The sequence below is a fragment of the Chroicocephalus ridibundus genome, chromosome 1 (genome assembly GCF_963924245.1).
Source record: "Chroicocephalus ridibundus chromosome 1, bChrRid1.1, whole genome shotgun sequence".
Classification (NCBI taxonomy): Eukaryota; Metazoa; Chordata; class Aves; order Charadriiformes; family Laridae; genus Chroicocephalus; species Chroicocephalus ridibundus.
The window spans coordinates 29,185,190-29,205,292 of record NC_086284.1 but is presented as its reverse complement, the minus strand read 5'-3'; the positions used below and the strand labels follow the sequence as shown (position 1 = coordinate 29,205,292).

Genomic DNA, 20,103 nt, shown 5'->3' with positions numbered 1-20,103 from the left:
ATTTGTTTTTAAAATTTGTTAAAACTGGATTAGTAAGTCTGAAATCAGGTTTTTGGAAAGTTACTGATTTTTCTTTAAGAATGTTAGTAAAAATAATCATATAAGAGTAAACATTAAGCTGTTAAGTAGTGCCTTGTGAACTAAAAGCTGTTGTAAGGAAATCTCATGGATGGACAAAAAACTACACCAACGTAATCCTGACTGTTCATATTTGTGACTAGAAGGGGATTATTCTTTTACTCAGTTCTAGAAGAATCATTCCCAGCTCACCTGAGTGTTCAGCTTGGTGCCTTCAAAGAGAGTGCACATAGACTCTGCCGGTGAAGATGAAGGGTGTGTGATGGAGACTCAGTTCACCCATATGCGTTTCATTCCCTGTACAGGAGATTTTGCTGAAATAACTACATTTAATTCTGCATACAAAGCTGTAACCTTGTTTCATGCCAGTCAAAGGATAGAAATGTGGTGTCAAAAGCAAATTAATTACCCACTAACCACTGAATGGTACCTTGTGCGTAAACAAACGGCATTTACCTCATACCCCATTGATGCATCATGTAATAAATGTGACAGTTATGGCTTTTTGTCTTATCTCTCTCTTCCTGCAGTGTCCATAAAAGTGTTTCTCACTTGTAACAGATGGTCAGAGCGCAGCTTTGAAATTTATCTGGAGATGGAGCCCTGTTGATTCCATTAAAAGTGAAGAGTTTTCATGCAGATGGAGACAAGGAGGGATTTATTGTTCTTACAATTCTGATGATGAGGTATTTCATACAATGCCTTCCTTTCCTTTTTGCTTGCAGGTGATGTGCCTTCAGGATTTCTTTGGCGATGATGACATTTTTATTGCATGTGGACCAGAAAAGTTCCGTTACCAGGATGATTTCTTGCTGGATGAAAGTGGTAAGAAGATGTATTTTAAAAATATTTACAACCAGAGTTGAGAGCAGATTTCCATATCATGCTAATTAAGCCAAAACTGTATCACCTAAATTGATTTCAGAAAGAGGATAAATATTTTTGGTCTTTAAATTCTGAAGGTAACTGAAAGCAACATTAAAACTGCAAAGAGTGAAATATCTGCCTGTGCAGCGTAAAACTGTACATCAGCCTGAATTTCATATACCATAGGAAATAGTACTGTGTTTGGTGGAACACCTAGTTTTCAAGGTCTTTCTTTTGTCTTTATTTTCTCTTTGAATTTATTCTACTTCTTTATCACAGTCTTTCAACCTCGCAGCTCTTATAATTGAGATTTAGATAATACTTCACAGGTAGTATGATCTAGGGAGATAGATACAGTTTTGTATGGAAGATAAATATAATCAGCAAATGTAAACAGAATCATCTGAGAAAAGTCAGGGAGTTCTCTCTCAAAGACTGACTAATACAATAATGTAATCAATGTACGTAATCCACCAAGGGGAATACATGTTTGATTTGCTAATACCTTTATTGTGACAAAGAATATTCCTATCTTGGGAACCACAGTAGTAAGACAAAAAAACACTGTAAGCTTTGTGCATTTGGAAAAAAAAAAAAAAAAAGGAAGAAAGAGCTGCCACTTAAATTGAGGTTGGTTTTGTGTAGAGCAAGACCCAGCAAAGGTTATCTTGCCCCTGCACTCTCTCTCAGTCCAGGGTACGTCTGTAATCCAGTGGTATCAACTCCTCTCAGCTTTTTTTGAAACGTCAAAGGCCTCAAAGAACAGCTGACTGAAAAATCAGTCAGAAAAGAATTTGTTACAGTAGTAACTACTTCATAGTCATCACATGCGTGCTTGTTTAACTTCACCACTTCATAACTGGTTTTGATGCAAATATACATTCAAATTGAAAGATGGTGCAATTGTATTTCCCTGAGTAACCTGTGGAACTGGAAGGCTCCTTGGTTTACCTGGATCCAGACAAATGCTCCGTTAGCTTGTGCAGGAGCAGAAGCAGCCAGCTTGCGCAGACCTTACGTTGTGACCTGAAGGATGGTATTTTTGCAGCTGGGCAAGGGAATGACATTTTGTATGAGACACAGACAGAAGCAAGCACACATTTTGCCTTCTTCTAGAGAACCTTATAATATGGAAATAAAAATCAAATAGCACACCAGATTTGCTCTTTGCAATAATGAAATTGCTGTAGTTGCCTTTAAGGCAAAATGTACTAACTGTGGAAAAGTAACTTCAGCCGTCTTTAGGAAATGAGTTAGAAAGGTAAGGGGGATGTATTTGGGCAGCAGGGGAATTTCCCAGGTGGCAATGTGGCCAGCGCGGCCGTCCTTGCCTTTAATGAGAGGAGATCCAGGTAGCTGACTGCATAGTCTGGATTCACTTGTGTCTCTTATCTGAAAGATGACACTGGCATCTGCCCGGTGTCTCCTCACAGTGAATCCTGTGGCAGTTTTTGCAGAGCTGACTCAGGGAGAAGTGCTGACAATGGATTTTTCTAAATCCCTTTTTGAAGTACATAGCTCTTTTTTGGATGTCTTGCGTAAAGTACAGGCATAGCCTGACTCTGCTTAGTCTTTATTTATCTGACATAGCATCATCTCTTTGAGTAAGCACTATCTTTCTGTGGAACATTGGTGCTTAAAACCATATTATGCTGAGCTGAAAAAAAAAAATGCTTAAAATCTAGGTTGAAAATGCACCTTGAGCAATTTGTTGTGGTGTTTGCTTTTCTACTAAGTAAAGATTCAGTGAACATCGGCTGTTTAGACTACAGGAGTGAAGAAAGAGCAGAAAATCAGACTCCAGACTATGTCTCTCATTCCTTTGCAAAGTGTACATCTCTATTTTTGGGGACGCTTGGTATCAGAAAACTTGTTTAGGTTGCTTGCCATTAATAGCTGATGTGCCACCTGATATGGACCTAGTCAGCCTTCTCTGAGGTAGATGCAAGATATGGAGAGAGAATTAAAAAACAACTGAGCTTTTAGCATATTTTGCTTGGCAAATGAAGTTTGTGTGATCACTCTGTGTGTTCCTCATAGTTAATCTAAGAACGTTAAAATTATTAGTAAGTTCTGTCCAGCTGTGCAAGGCTTGGAAAGCCTGTCTCTCCTTCCCGGAAAAGCAGCTTGAAGCAACACGGTGCTGGTATCTGTCACTAAATCCCTCCAGTGTTTCCCAGTTTCAGCCAGATGATGAGGATACTCCTTAAGCTGCAACACCTTAAGTGTTAAAGAAAAGTAAAATTTGAAGGTGGGAAAGAAAAGTAGAGAGAATAAATACTCTAATTCCCAAAATTAGCCCAAAAAAGCCCAAAGCTCTGGTCTTTTGGGAATTACTTATCAGGGAGGAAGAATGCCCTTGCTCTGTGGTCTGGGTTCAGAGCTCCTGATACTAGAAGTGAGTGAGAGACAAAGTTTCTGGGATTGGAAAACCAATGACCTGTACTGGGATTCATTTTAAGCTAACACTAGATATCAAGAGAGTGGGTACCTGCAACTGAGCCAGTCCCAGTAGGTTTCTTTCACAGTAAATAAAACTTAGACCTATTGACAGATGGTAGATGTTTGGTTGACTCAGTTGAAGGTGGATGTTTAGAACAGTTCATGTGAACTATGCTCTAGAAATGTCTGGATGCTTTTGTAAAGGGATCTATATGCCTGATTTAGCTGTTCTTATCTACATTGTATTTCTCTAAAGTTGCTGAAAAAATTTTAGGATGAGATTCATTCCACCCCATCAGAAAGGAAAAGACTAAAGACGCATCAGTCTGCATTATTTCTAGTCACTTTTCTTTATCCTGCTCCCATGGCTTGCTCCTAGCACAGGATAATACCTTCTAGAAGTCAGAGAATCAGAAATTTAGGAAAACCAGTCTAGAAGTCCCTGTCTAAGTCTGCGATTAACTTTCCCCATTTAATTTCTGACATATTTGTCTAACATGCCCCTTTAACGCTTCTGATGAAGAGGAATCTGTAACCTCTGGAGATGTTCTGTGCCAGTGGTGAGCTCTTCCTCACTGTTTTTCAGCTACCTTACCCCAGATTTCTTTGCTATAAATGAAGCTATTACTACTTTTCTGATCTACTGTGAACGTGGGAAACAGATGATTCCTTTTTCTTTGGAAAAATCTGTGGACTTCCATGAGCCTCATTAATTTTCTCATCTTTAGGCTGAACAATTCCTTCAGCCTTTCTTTGTTTTGACTCCTTGAAGGAGGGCGTGCGTTCCTTCTTTGTATCATCTCCCTTTTCTGTTTTATGTCTTTCAGGAAGAGGCATTGCATATCCTCTTGGCAATCAGTTAAGAAAAGTCAGTTAATTAGGGATCCAGCAAAGAGAAAAACAAGCAGTCGGCACTGTACATTGTAGTTTCTTCTGTCTTCCTTGATGTACAGATGGTTTTCATATTAAACACAGTTTATCGCATGAAATACAGAATCAATAGGTACCACCCCCATCAAAACCCCTAGCAATCATCTCCATATCTCACCTAATCGATAGGTATGATAGCCACACACACTTCCGTCAAGAGAACTGCAGCTGGGACATGAAGATGCATGGGAATGACCATAAAATTAAGAAGTAAATGCTCCTTGTTTGTCAAGCATCAGTGGCGATGCTGTTTTCATAGAAAGTTTTTGTGGGAAATGTAAGCTCAGGAACTTTATATTAATGAAGCACACATTACATCAATCAGCTTGTAAGAAGAAAAATTCCTCAGTGTAGAATATGGCAGTGGCTGCTTCAGGCATTGTTAGCTTGCAGTTCTGGACACTTTCCCAGAAATCCCAGGTTTTCTTTAACCAATGGTGGTTCAGTTTTCAAAGAAGAGAAGAAATCAGTGGATGGTTCTCTATAGCCCTTAGCTTCTTGTTGGCAGAGGTTAGGGTTTAAGGGCCATGTTCACAAAAATATTTGCAATCAGCGATTATTTAGGCACCTGAATAACATTTGGCAATGTAAATAACCCATGGGATTGGCCCTAAATGAGAACATCTCCTTGGCTTATACGGATATTTCTTTCTTCACACTCTAAAATATGAGAGTTTTTAAGGCTGGCAGTATCAGACTTAATTTTTTTTAGAATTAAATTATTTTTTTTTTATGTTCAGTTAATGTTGGCTGAGTGCTTTGGAAGCTTCAGAGTAGCACAATCCTACGTATGAGAGACCTCATCACATACTGAGACCCATCATGTAAAAAGGCTGCAATCTCGGTTGACCAAAGCCAGGGTCTTCCTCCAAGCAGAGTGTAACCAACATAGAATGTCTGGATGTGAAAACAACTGCAGATAGCTTGTCAAGAGCATATATTACTGTTATGGAAACAATGACGAGAATGACTCTCTTCTAGGGGAAAATTAAGCCTGGAATCTTTGAAACCTAATTTCACTTTGACTTTGCTGGCCTATGTTAGTCCTCAGCTCAGCATCTCTGTGCCAGCAGTGTTACTGCTTCATCTTGCCAAGCAGCAGACAACTTGCCAGGAAAATCTGAGTCCTGCGGCATCCGCACACGTGCGTGTACGCATGGAGGCATGCACACGCGTCTGAGTCAGTGACTGCAGTTAAGGTCAGGAGTATCACGTTTATCCCTGTTCATAACTGTCAGGTTTCTGTAACCTCAATTACTCCGTCCTTCCTAAAAGAGGGAGGAAGGGGAAATCGGTTATAGTCCTCGTCTACCCTGATTTATAGGACAGAAACTGATGTGTTAAGCAGCTTTTGGCTGGACTTAGGAGCGGAGAGCATGCTGGCTGACTTACTCTGCCCTCGTCAAAACCTCGTGCTTTGGCAATTGGAAAGTGATGGTGGGTTCTGGGGACTTTGAGATATAACTTTGCTTTCAACAGAGGCATAAATATAAAGTGTTCCAGTGCAGTGTGATATTTTCAAATGTCAACAACTGCTGGGCCTTGGAGACAGATATTCTGTATACGAGGCAGAAACAAATGAAGGCAGGAGGGGCCAGTCCTCTGGCTGTGTGTACTATTTAGACTAATGGTTCAGAAAGGGCAGAAGAAAAGAAGCTGTTTTCCTGTGGATTTGCATCCAATGCCCCCTTTATTTTCTCACTCCGAGACCTCCGGTTTCATCTCCACCCTCTGATCGTGCCTTGGGCGCTTGCACAGTACTCTCAGCTCCCTCCCACTCGGCACGCCGCTGCTTGTCCTCCTTCCTTTCCTCACAGTGAGGATGTTAAATGGGGTCCCTCTTTTATCCAGCAGTGTGACAGTTTCCCAGCTTTCCCCAAACTGACGGGAATATCCCGTCGCTGAGACCTCCTGCATCCAGTACCTCCCTCTCCGGGCCCGTGCTCCAGGCTCGGCTCTGGCTACGTGGCAGTACTGGACCGTGTGGTAGCGTGCGAGCCACTCGCTTGTTTCTGTTGTGTTAAACTCTTAAAAGGAGAATGTTGATCTGCAGTTAAGATCCTAGGGACAGGCTGTTCGCATGATCATCAGGTGGCTGTTAATATAGTATCATGTGGCGTTCATTAAATAAAACCTGTAGTAACGCTTGAGTCGAATCAGCTGTTCACATGAAAAATGCACTCACAGAACTTCAGGTTTTTTCTGCGCAGGATTTCTCTTTTAATATTTGGGGGTTTTATAGATATGTTCTTGACTACGTAAGCCCATTTCTTTCTCTGTTGTCTGCAACCTATTTGCTTTGACTATTCTCTACTCTGTCTCACAGGTCTACTTATTTGAGACATTGCTTCTTGCCTTTCTGCCTAAGCATCTCTAGCAGTGAGTTTGGTCACTTAAATCATAAATCTTTGCTCCTCCCATCTGGCAGATTTATAGACATGAATAAGGACATGAGAGCTTTCAAGAAGTTTACGTATGTGCTTTCCAGTGCAGATTTATGCTGTAGTCCCTCTGTCTTTCCCTTTCCCCACCTCCTCACCATGCATGCATGTATATTTGCATAGTTAATCACTTTTCATCAATATTGCTATGAAAAAGTTGCCTGTATGTATAACCAGGAAAAATCGTGATCACTTAAAACTTACAAAACAGTCTCTCATTGAAAGTAGCCAAACAGTAAGGCTACAGCCGATGCTAATTCACTCTACTCATTGAACCAAATGTTCTTCAATATGTTTTCGGCAGTGTTTGCTTTCTCTGATGTCTGTTAAAAATAGCATGAATGGAACACCATCCAATAAATTAGAACTGGTGGAAATTCCCACTTCATTTGCATAAGGAGTTTTGAGTGTTCATATTCCTTCAATATTTTTCTATGGTGAAGTTGATTTTGGATATGAAAATACTAAAACTTTGGGTCTAAAAATATCAAGCATTTCTCAATAATATGTGCATATTAATTAAATTGCATTTTTATTGGGAATTTATAACATAAAATTTCAGCTTTTTTAAATAAAAGAAAAATTATTAAACATCACCAGTATTATTATTTTAACGTACAGGAGGTTTTGCTCATAACAGGTAGTGTTAATATGTAGTTAATAACAGAGTAGACAGGATATGCTTATTGGTTTTGTATAGTTGGATATTCTTGCTCTTTCATTTTATTATTGTGTTGTAATTTCTTGAACTGAATCTTGCTGGGGGAACGTTTAGATTAATCAGATTGGCTGAGGAGAAAAGATTTTTCTTACAACACATTTTAAGCTAGTTTCCCGAACTATGAACATCTCAGTTGTATATCCAAAAGCAAAGACTGCAATTCCAATTTTTATGACCAGTTTTATAAACGAACTTGCAGTTCTGGGGAAGTAACACAGAAATTTGGTAGACATAACAGAGTAGACATTGGCACTTGAGTCCTTTATTTGACTGTCTCATATCTCTTCTTTCGTGGAAGTTGCTTTATTTTACAACCTTTAAGCCTAGTCCACAGTTTGTATAATACTCCATTCTAGACAACAGGTTGAGTTTTGAGCTTGTACGTTCAGTCTGTATCCTCAGAAGATAGTGACTTCCAAAATATCAGCTTCCTTTGAGTGCTCCTTAGGAGAGACTTTATTTTTTACTTTTCCGGTTCTAGTGATGAAGGAAGCCGCAGATAGTAGCTGTACATTATAACCCCCTCCACTGAGTCTGTTAAATATTTTGGCGACAAGCGTAAAGGTGTTTAACATCACCTTTACCATATGTTTATCTTTGTTCTCATCTTGTTAATTAGCTTGGTGAAATGGAGTGTACAGTGTTGGTGATCTTGGCAAGTATATTTGTATTTTTCACAGTTTGCAGATCCTTTCCAATGCTAGAAACTGTTGGAATCTGATCTATTTCTGAAAAGATGTACCCTGTAGTCCTATTGAAGGAGATTCTTTGGATGTGCAACATGGTCCAATTTTCTCATTATTATGTGTTTATATGAGACAGCTTTGAGATGAGTAGTTCCTGTGGCGTCAGTGCTTTAGTATTCGGTTTGAGAACCTGAACAAACTGTGCCGTCTGCTGAACTGTATTAGGATGTGCCCTGGAGACCTGCCTGTTTGTTGAGTAGTATGATTGTATCAGAGAGATTTTGTATTGAGATTAGACTCTACTCATCGTCAATAAAATTGGACTAACTTGTTAAATTGACCGATGTCATTTTCTACTTCTCATACGAGATACAGGCCCTATACCTGGAGTTTTGTCATGTCTTGAGTAAGTGTGTGCACACTTTTTTAATGCCAGAGCTGTCCATCCACAGATTCTCTTATACTGGCAAGATCTTTTGAAAAGAGTATAATTATTAAAAATCCAGAGTTCATTAGCTTTTAGAAAGCAGAAACTTTCTGAAGGCATATGAGGAAAATGTATTCATCTTTAATATTCATTCAAGGCCTCTTTTTAAAAAAAAATCAAACACAAAGCGCAGTACAGCAGATGAGAGAAAACAAAAAACAACCTGGATAATATTTCAAAGGGGTAAATTCAGAAACTGAGTACATCAGTGATAGGTGTTCATATTTATATACTCATACATATTTAGTGAGATGCTGTGTATACAGACACAAATACATCAGGGCTTTTACCGTCCTGCAAATACCGCCAGTAGGAGACCTCTGTATAACGGCTGTGTTTGCGCTGCAAAGCTGATTGCTCACAATATATGCTGCAATAGCGGTTCAGTGCTGTTCTTTTCAAAATGCAACCCACAGAAATTTCCCATTGACAAACCGAAACATGTTACCTGACGGTTCAGGTTGCTTCAGTGAACAGTCACCTTCCAGTATACTTTTTTCATAGCACAGCTCCCAGCAGGAAGACTGGATGCTAATATTATGCAAAAAGTAATCTAAGGCTGAGTAATCATTAGGAAGTCTCATGTTGCCATGGAATTGAACACCCGTAGGTGGTAGGTCATGGAGCTCTGATTTGGATTCTTTTATTCTTCAGTCAAAGCTTTTTTTTAAATTTTGTTCTAGAGGAATTGTAACACTCGTTTTTTTCATTTGGAAGAAAATCTTCAAGGGACTTAAAATTTATTGAAACAAGAGAGAAGCTAACCTGAGATCTCATTCTTTTTACTGAAGGACCGGGGTCAAGGAACGTGTTTGGAAGATTGCTAATTATTCCTAATAGAGTGGAGGGTGTTTAGAAGACAAACTTAAATGGCTTATTTTTTTCTGTTACTCTGGAATAGGAAAGAGAAATTTTTCACAGCTATTTAGAACTGTTAATAATGTCTAGCAAAAATGGGAAGACAACTTACAGAGCGAGGCAGTTTCTGATGAAGACACCATGTTTAGGAAGAAAAAAATCCTGCAGGAGAACAAATTTGATGAAACTCTGTAAAATTATTTCCGTCTTTAACTTTACATGCTCTTTCTGTTTTGCAAGCACACATTAATGTCTACAGGATAGGTGACAAGAAAATGGAATAGACTGATTTTTGCGTAGCAGTTGCTGTACCGCAGGTCCGCAAGATAGGATATATTGTTTTCTGCTTAAAAAAATGAATTTGGGATCCATGGGGAATACACACCAGGGAGCCTAACCTTGGGATCAAATAAATTGCTTGAAATTGTCATTAAAAATAGAATTACTACATTCATGCATAAACATTCAATAATAAGGAAAAACCTACATAAATAAAACGGGATTGATTTTTTAAAAATCACTCTGTGGAGGACCGCTCCCCTGAGATTCTGCTGGGAGTCTACTGGGATCACTGCTCAGACTCGATGCAGACAGACAGCTGTGTAGTTTGTACCAGTGGGAGAAATACTAACTTATTAGGAGAAGCTTTAAACTTCCTAGATGCAGATTAGAGACGAAATGCTGCTAATACTAACTGGGAATGTTTATTTAGAATTAACTGCTGTTAGTAATAATGACATTACAGAAGAGCTGTCTTAGAGCATTAGATGTTGTAATTGCATGTTGATTTCATTTTTGTTGAATAGAAGATTAAAGAAAACCAAATCAGTCCAGCAATTAAGTTTTTTTCATATTAAGATAGAACGCTTTGAAAAATCATAGTATCATAGAATGGTTTGGGTTGGAAGGGACCTTAAAGATCATTTAGTTCCAACCCCCTGCCATGGGCGGGGACACCTCCCACTAGACCAGGTTACTCAAAGCCCCATCCAAATCAAGAGAATTGGTGAGTGAAGTCCGTTGGACTTAAGAGTCCGGGGACTTGGAGATTGGAGGAGGTTTGGAATTTCAACCAAAAAGCAACCCGAAAGCTGTCTGAGGTTTGCATCTGTCCAAAACATATTGGTAAGGATCCAAACTTAACTGGCAAAAAATGGAAAGCCTGCAAAGAATTAGTCAGTAAAGAAACTTATACCAAAACCTAGATGTGAAAGTGTTCACATAGTCACATTTGCCAAAATTATGCTGATTTTGACCTTGCAAAAGAAATTAAATTAATTAAAGATTTTAGCCAGGTGAGGCAATTAAAACAAACAAGCAAACAAACAAACCAACCACCATGAACTGAAGTTATGGTACTGTGTAGTAATGACAGATCTACTGTTACAATATTTTGGTCTCTGTGTTCAGAAAAAATGAAATATATTATGGGAGGAAAGCACCCTGTCTAATCAGAATCTTTGGAGAAATGAAAATTACTGTCCCAGAGAAGAATTGGGAAGTCGAGTCAGTTGAAAAATGCATCATGTTGTGCAAGTAAGATCTATAAGTTTGCATACGCTATTAAGATAGTAACAGAATTTAATGCTATGTGCCTTCCTGTAAAGCAAAAGAAACTGATATTAGTAAAACTTGTCTGTCATTTATTTACTGATCTGATTTCCTATAGTCAATAAAAATAGGCTCTTTGAGTTTTCAGATCAGCCTTATGAACAAATAAATCTGTAAACTTCAAAACACTCCTCTGAACAATCTCGGAAGTATGCTGTGATATACAGAATGAAAGATGGTTTCATGGGCTATTTCCAGCCTAACATGCATTTTCAATCTGCAATTATTTAAACTTTCTCAGAAGGAAAAAAAAAAAAGAAAAAAGTCGTTGGACTTTACACACCTCAGTAAGTGTTGTGGTGTTAGCAGATGTTGTTAGTAAAGCCACATTTTCCAGATATCCTGCTGTTTGCCTATTGCCAGAATGACTCAGCCTGTTTACTTTAGTTTTATCTAAATAATTATAGCAAAATTTAATTGCCTGAACCAGATAGCATTCAAGGAGAACCCATTAATATTAGAGGCAAAAGCTGCCTAGGGATTTTGAAATTAGAGACAGTCCTGGAGTCCTTGATATTTTTATAACTCAGGCAGCTAATTTCTGGATTTGCTGTTGATAGGTAAAGCAGTGTTGCGGTAAGACCGGTGCAGCCGAAGGCGACGGTCCCGTTGTGGACACAGGAGAGGGAAAACTGTGGGTGGGCTGGCAACTGTGCGTGCCTATAGATGGCAGGCGGGTTTTGTTGCCCACGTTGCAGCACAGCTCAATGTGCGAGGCATGTGTGCCCAGGTGTGAACATTGATTTAATGGCGGCATAGAAAAGTGTTTTGCTTTAGTAAGAGCGCTGTATTTAATTGTTTGGTGCATGAGGGTTTTCTCTGTAAAAATACACTGGTTAGGAGCTCCATATTGTAGGGAGTTTGTATGAATCTCCAGTTCTGCTTTTTTTCCTAGATCCACTTGTAGATTCCTGTCTAGAAATGTCTCTTGTAGGATCTGGTTGATTCAATATTTCTCTTATGTCACAGCTCAATGTTTTTTCTTGTGCTTATGAAAATTTGATAAAAACACTCACTATCACTAATATTTGACACTGTAGGCATCCTTTATGGCATGCCAAGTAATGTTGCTATTTTAAATAGCCATTAGAATACCAGGTGGTTTTATTACTTCAGACGTCACCAATTTATGGTTTTCTTCTTTAAAAGTTACTGCCTACTAACTTTCAATAGCCTTATTACAGGCAGATTTGAGGCACTAACTAGAAAAAAAAATAAACAGTCTGTAATATTCTGAATTCCTTCAGGTATGTTAAATAACTTTATTTGCTGCAAGAGAGGCAGTGTGTGCCCATTTTATCTTTCTTTAAAACCAAACCTACTGCAGTGGACACTTGCATAACAGCTTGTGTTTAAATGGGACAAAAATATGGTTGTTATAATTCCTTCTCTTTTTTTTTTCAACACTGTTTTGAAAGTTTCATCTCCTTTTCCTACCCATTACAAGCCATCTACACCTACTTACATGTTCCTGCCAACCAAAACCAAATTCAGACCAGTTACACAGGTCTGAATTTGGAATAATTGCATTCTTCAGGGAAGCGTGTGATTGGTGAATTGGACTAGATTTGGATACAGCTTTTCACAGTCAATACAGAAGAATGATGTGAAAAGAGCCTACAGCTCTCCCCCCCCCCACTGTGATACAACACTCTATTTTAAATGGATGGATGGATGATGTTTGGTAAAAGGCAAGATGAGAGAAAAACCTGCAAGAACTGCAAAGTAAATATGCTACTAGTTTCATAGTAAGTATTGTAGGTACATAGCAAGGTGGCACAGAATAGGCAACATTTTTGACAGGGTTCCAAGATACCTGATATTCTTGTCATGGGCAGGTCTATAATTAGCCTAAAACCCTACACATTGCTTGAGCTATACTGGGTACCCAAACCAATGATTTCCTGCTAGGCTAAAATAGTCAGCTTCTTACTGGCACTGATCCACATTTTCCGCCTCCAAAACAAGTGTCCTGATATTTTGCATGCAGGAATGCGAGAGCCATGAAACTGAAGAGGTAGGAAGCAAGAAGGAGCATGTCTCTACAGTCTAGTAAGTAAGGACAAACAACAGGGAGGAAAAGCAGTTCTATTCACCTCCCTCCTTCTGAGGATAGTTTGCAGTGTCTGTATCCACCATCATTTATAAGCAAAAATACATAGAGATTAAAACTTAATTGTTGTCTGTTTTAGTCAGTGTCCTAATTGCCAGGTAATGGAACAAGGCACCGTTGCGGGTGCTCTTGCTAGCTCACGCTGTCCCCACAAACTGGCATGGCCGTGCCCCATGTCACTTTGTCACCCAGGTGAACCCCAATCTTGGGAACCTGTCTTGGATCTGTGAATCCACTTCAACAGTGAAGGACCCTTAAAATTTAGAAATGATGATCCAGCCCTAGAGGCTGGATCATCATTTCCAAATCTTCTCAGGTCACATCCATAAATGAAAACGCAATAGGTGTAGCGCCTCAATCACACCAGTACTTTCAATTTTGTATTTAGAGGAATATTTGTTCTTATTATCAATTAACTTTAACGTAGTCATTTCACATACATTAAGTAGGCGCTGATCTTCAGTTCGTACAATGCCTGTTTTTTTAGTGATAGTATCTGAGCAACAAACAGAATTTAGGGTTACTTTTACTTTTAAACAATTTCCCTCATGCTATGCGAAATAAATATTTTTCTCTAAGTTCTTAAAATTGTTTCTAGAGTTTCATGATCTACCCCTGTATTTCTTGTTTCTCTATGAGTCAGACTGCTTTATTAGCAGTCCTTTGTGAGCCTGTATCCAATTTTAAGTAATTTCTATTGAAAAAAAAAAAAAAAGAGTAGAAAACAGTAATTTGTAAATGACTTAAGAATGACCATGCTACACATTACATAATCACATCTTGTCCAACAAGAATGTCACTACAGCGGTTACTTAACTGTTCCTGCAACTCACTGGGACATTAACATTGCAAACAGGGATTTCTTTATGAGCTAGAGTTGTACAGATAGTCCAAAAAATATATTAAAGGTAATTTGAAGAAAATTGTGCCCAAACTTTAAAAAAAGAGCACAAAAAGAGTCAAAACCTAATACAAATAGTGTGCTGTTATTCCTTTTCCACCTTATGGTATTTAAATATATACATTACTCTTCATCTCCCCATTTATGCCTAGGGTTTCTAGAGTCCAATTCAGGTTGAAAGATGTAGTTCGCATTTAAATTTCAGAACTTTTTGGGCACTGGTAGCATGTGGCCTTACTAACAGACATACAATTCTTGCTGCATTGCACTTGTGTTTGGTAGCTGGTCTGAAGAGTGAAGTAGCTTTGGAAGGAGCAAAGCCTTTTTCAGTTAATGTGAGGGTTGAGAGTTTCATAAAGCGCTTGAAGAATTGATATATCAGCAGACGCTTCACATAGGAACCATGGTTATTCATAAGCTGTGGCATTGAGAGTCTTATCAGTTACTGTGTCTCTGAACTCCAGGACTGTGCTAAAAGGTTTTCGGGCATCTCAAGTGCCCCAAGGATTTGTGGAAAACGTCTTTTTTGTCATCTTGATCGTTTTCCTGGGTCCTCTGTTAAGCATAGCCTTCTCAGCCCCAGAGTTGGGTTCTAGGTGCGGTCAAAGTGGTTAACTCCTCTTGCAGAAGTGATGCTATAGTTTTCTAGCTAAAATGAGAGGTTCCTTGATACTTCTGTGTATTTCTGTGTTGTGTTAGAGGTGAATTTAATGAATAGCTTTGTTATGAGATTTTGCATTCCCTGGATTTTTATTGCATCGGGCTCTAATATAATTTGCATTGCATTGTGCTTCAACAGCTTTCATCCTGAGTGAGTAGGATATTGAGGTTTTCCTCCTCTTACTTCTACGGTGTCATTATTTCCGACTCTGAGTTTGATCCAGGTGCTTATTAAGTATTTGGAACTCATAGATGGCAGGCACTTATTGATGGAGATACAGCTATATATTGCAGGAACTGGTTGTAGTACAGACGTACAGTAGGCCTTATTTTAGTTGTTTGAAAGTAACCATAATACATGGGTACAGTGCAAAATGGAAATCTTTGTGAGCTCAAATGAGATATTCATAAATATTCTTTAGGATTTAAAGAGAAGGACAAATGCTTCTAGCCTGTGACTGTGCCAGGTTAATTCTTTCAAAGATCTAATACGTGAAATTACAGGATATGAAGGACCACAAGAGAGACCTTGCAGATTACTGTGTTTGTTACAGTCCCTTTCACACTGTTCATTAAGAATGAATTCTGAGTGAATTCATGATGCTGGAAATAGATATTGTTGAAATTGGAGAGCTGAATAAGGAGGTTCTGTGGTAGTTATCAAGAAAAGAAAGGAATATATATTGTCAGTAATGGGAGCTACTTCAGGAGATGTTCTCTAACAGCTTGTAAGCAGCTCTCAGTTTCTGAGATGGAAGCTCCATGGAGAGTTACTTGGTCCAATGATATTGCTGCAGTCGGATGTCAGTGAGGTTTCCTTTTTAAAGCACATAAATAGTCTCCATTAAACCACAGGGATTTTGTCAGCTTTGGGGAGTTTTTGCACTTTGGGAAGGGCTGTGCCTGTGTAGTGTAGGGAAGCAGCCTTTTTATTCCAGCAAAATAGTCATCTGGAATAATTTCAAAAATGCTTGCACTCTTATAACTCATGTTTCAAATTAGCAGTGCTGTATACCGACGACAACTTGTGCAGTTCTTGTTGCTGTCCCAGAATATTGACATAACTGTGGTTTTTGTTGTTTATTTATCATTGGAACATATGAGGACGCATCTTCTCCAGGCTCTCAAATGGATGGCAAAGGAACAGCTTTCTGTGATGCAAAGTAAATTGCAATAGCTATATCTGTGTTTTGCTATTAGCTTTTCATATAGTCTTTATGTGTTTGAATGGAATAATGAATCTCACTTTGCGATAGTACATAAAGTTGAAGAAATAATAGAAGAGAATAGTTCAGTTGGAAGAGTATGAACATTTCTGCTTTCATAAGAGGCCAAGCTTCTGAAACGTGTTTTCTGCTTATATGGCAAGTTTGGAAAAGAAGTCACTTGTGGACATAATTAGATAAAGAATGTCCATGATGAATAAGGTTATGTTAGCATGTTTGTTATGACAGAGTTTCCAGATGAGCTATTTCTCTCCTCAACAGATCACAGGGACAATTTCTAAACATGATGACTTTATAATCACAGAATAGATAATTTCTGAATGAGATTAGAATGTAATTCTCCTTTAAATGCCCCAAAAGTCCCTTAAGAGCGCCTACTGAATAACTCGTAACATTATCTGCTATTCCACGAGTATTCCTAGCTTTGGTGGCCAGTTCCCCCCACGTTTTCCAGAACTATCTTTCCCTCTTCTCTCCATGCATATGAAATAGCTTTCCTGAAATAATCCATAAGACTAATGTTTCAAATCTTTCTTCAGTGATATTGCTTACCTTTCTTCTTGTGAACCTCGTGATGCAGTTAGGTGGACAAGTAACTGAAAATATTTGGTGCTTAGCATGGTGGGGCAGGTCTTTTTCTCCTCCTTCTTAAATAGCCTACATGAATATTTCTCAAAAGTATTGAAAGCTGTTTCCATGTCTTTATCACCCTTTTTAGGAAATATTTCGTGATGTTCTATCATCCATCATGCTCATCCTGTGGCTTAGTCCTTCAATCCAAGTCTGGGGAAATGACGATTTAGGGAGTATACTTGGGACATCTGAATGTATTTCTGTCTAGCCATCTTACTTCTTTCCCTTCTTCAGAAATTCTTCAGGACTAATGTTGCATATTTTTGTGTGTGTGGTTAGCACTTTGTACATCTGGGAACAACTTCGGTAAACCGGTAAACACCTGGACATATATGTTTAATGTCATTCTTGGGTATACTGTGATGAGATCTGACACTGCAACTGTGTGTGCGTTGAGAATGGGGGAAGTGAGGGGAAAAAAAGATCCTCATCCCAAACCACAATTTTTAAAAGTTTGAGTGCATTCTTCCTACAGCAGCATCCACTTGCTGTGCATTTATCATTAGAAGTAGCATTGGTGTCAGGCCTCCCACTCAGAAAGTGTTTATAATCCATGTATTGTGTGCATTGGAAGTGCCGAACTAGGCAGAATATGTGACTGCCACCATTGCTACTGTAGTTGAAGTTGGCCTCATTTTCTTTAAAGTCGCCTGTGATCTTCAAACCCAGTAACAAAGAAGAAAAAAAGAAACGAAATGAAACAGTAATATATATCTCCCGGGTATTTCAAAGCCACAGAGTGCTAATTAAAATCTCAGACTTAAATATCTGATCCTTGGGGGTATAAAACTGTGCATAGGTTAGCTAGAAACCATAACTTCACAGATAAGCAGTGACAAAATAAAAACATAATTGTACAGAGCCAGTTAAGTTGGATGATAGTAGAATTTTATTTGAATAGGTATTGGTTTATGCATCTGAAACCTGCAATTTATTTTTCCAGCATTTGAAAATATTACCTGTGTTGTTAGATACTCCAGCTGTAAGATGCCAAGAGATTATCAAATGTGGTCCAACAACTACTGGTGGGCTTTGCGCATGATGTTCAAGCTGTGCCTTCTTAGAGCATAGCTCCTCTCCCAAGGAAAGTGTCCCATCTTTGCTGCCTCACCTTGTCACACGACAGGGGATAATACATACTGTGTAGAAATGCTAGTGAGAAGCTGTTAGAGCTTAATGCTCGAGAAATTTCATGCTAGTACTTTTTACCCTGTCTTCTTTACCTTCAAAGTATTTCCAAATGAATCAATTAATGCATTTGTTTTCCTCTACTCTCATGTTGTAACCAGCTGAGTGGCAGTGTGTGGTCGGTGATAGAGAAGGGCAGAAATAGAAATGATGTGTGGAAATAGCTAAAATTGGGCTATAAGAGCAGATACACTATACGGAAAGAACTAAAAATACCTTCTGGATAGACGTATGTGTGTGTGTGCATACACAAAAGGGAACAAAACTTTAATGACCAGTATACAGATTCTGTTGCTTAGGGATTTTATTCCTTTAATGGTCTGTTGATTTTCACTTCCCCTTTTCAGAAGGTTTTTTTGGGAGTTTGGTGTTTTGGGTGGTTTGGGTTTTTATTAAGATCAGAAATAATTTATCTCTTTACTGTTTGTTATTTGGTAAATCTTTACTATTTTTACTTATCTCTTTTGTAAAAATCCAAATAAATGCTTCAACTAAAAAAAAAAAAAAAAGAAAAAAAGGAAAAAAACTTTCCAAATCCAAAGCAGTATGTAACAATACTGTGCAAATATCAAGCAAATCGGACTCATAGATGTTATGGAATTCGCAAGTTGTGGTTGTGTGTTAAACTGTCTTTTACTTTATCATTATTTGGATCCCTCCATGCTTCAGCATGGCTGTTTCCTCCTTCCTCTGCCATCCCTTACAGGACAGCACCAGGAGTACAAAAGACTGAGTCTCCAGTTCTACTTTCCCTGTCTGGAATAGCAGTAGCCTGGGGATATCAGGAAGGGAAACTGGGAAGGAAGTCCTGCTTCTCCCCTCATCGCTCCAAGTGGAGATGCTCAGTGGTGGTTGTACAGCACAGTGCACCTAATGATGCGGTGGGCGGGCAGAAGCTGTAGAGATGGATCCTTCATGATGCAGGCAGGGTCTTCAGAAAATATCTCTGTAAGGTCTGAAGGCTTCTAAAGAAGTCATTTAATCACATGAAAACACTTCTGGAGGTTTGTATTTTGTCCAGACCTTTGCTTTTCTGTGGGTCTGTGTAAATCACAATAAACCTAAACTTGATCAGTGAGAAGTTTTATGGAATCAGATGGTTTTGGGTCTGTTTCAGTCCTCTTCCTCTGGTTTCTCTAACCTGAAAGATAATAAACTTTCCCCTAACGGTCTCTAACTTTTGGAAATCAGCTGAGTAAATCATCCTGAGGAAAGACAGTAAACATGGAAGATTTCAATCCAATGTTAAATTTTTCATGAAGTTTTATAAGCAGCTGGTAAACAACATTTTATAATGGGAGGTATCAAGCAGCTTCAACTATAACATTGAATTCAATGTTCAGTTGAAATGAACTGTAATGTTCCATTTAATGTAATCTCAATAATGTGTTTTGCAGTAGAAAGGGGGCTCATGATGTGGTGTAGGCAACGTTATACACGTGAGTTGCAAAGAAACAAAAGTTCTTGGCACCAAATATCTTACCTTTTAAATGTGGCAATGTTCTAAATATGAGTCACAGAAAAGAATAATTTAGTGTTTCTTTGTGCATTTCTTGACACGCACTTCAAGAGAAGTACAAAATTTTAAAATTGCTATTTTATTTTAAAAATTTATCTTAAATAATGCTGCTAATTACAGCAGCAAGTAAACCATTGCAAGTTTTACATTGGCATATCTGTGAAGCATGGTGTCTGGAGAACGATCCAACTGTGCCATTTGGGACTTCTCATGCAATTATTAGCCTGAGGGTCTAAGTCCTCAGAAAAGTCAGGTGCTCAGAGATGACTGAACATATAAATCATCAAAGCAAAAATAAAAAACTTCAATAGAATTTACTAGACATCTTTTATGTCACAAAATTTTATGAAAATGTTCAAAAATTTTCAATGTTTTATCAAAATCTAAGCGTATGAGCTGGATTTGGTAAAAATAAATAAAAGAAATGCCTGTATTATTAAAATATTTTATCTTTTATGACTTTATGGAGGGGGAAAATAATTTTAGGTAGCTTGATGTTTGAACTGTTCAAGAAAAGGTCATTTTAAAAGCAAGTTACATTGAGCTCAAAAGCCTTTAAAAGATGTAGAAATGAGAAGGTAAGATAGAGCCATGCAGATCATGTTATTATATCTGAGGCCTGAAGTAGAAGGCAATCCTGGCATTTGATTTTAAGCCGATTGACATCTTTGGACTGAAAAAATAAGTTACATCTGGCCCTCTGCTGAACTTCTGTCCTTAGTGCCCCTTATCCACACAATGC

At 38.4% G+C, this 20,103-nt stretch overlaps 1 protein-coding gene across 4 annotated transcripts in view; it reads left to right on the top strand.

Moving 5' to 3' along the window:
• DCLK1 (doublecortin like kinase 1) overlaps positions 1–20,103 on the top strand; it is a 253,203-nt gene that overhangs the window by 124,893 nt on the left and 108,207 nt on the right. For all 4 annotated transcript variants that reach the window (XM_063332780.1, XM_063332771.1, XM_063332806.1 and 1 more), the window contains exon 4: positions 804–903. In XM_063332780.1, the coding sequence (XP_063188850.1) occupies positions 804–903 (100 nt within the window). The remainder of the gene's footprint in view (positions 1–803; positions 904–20,103) is intronic.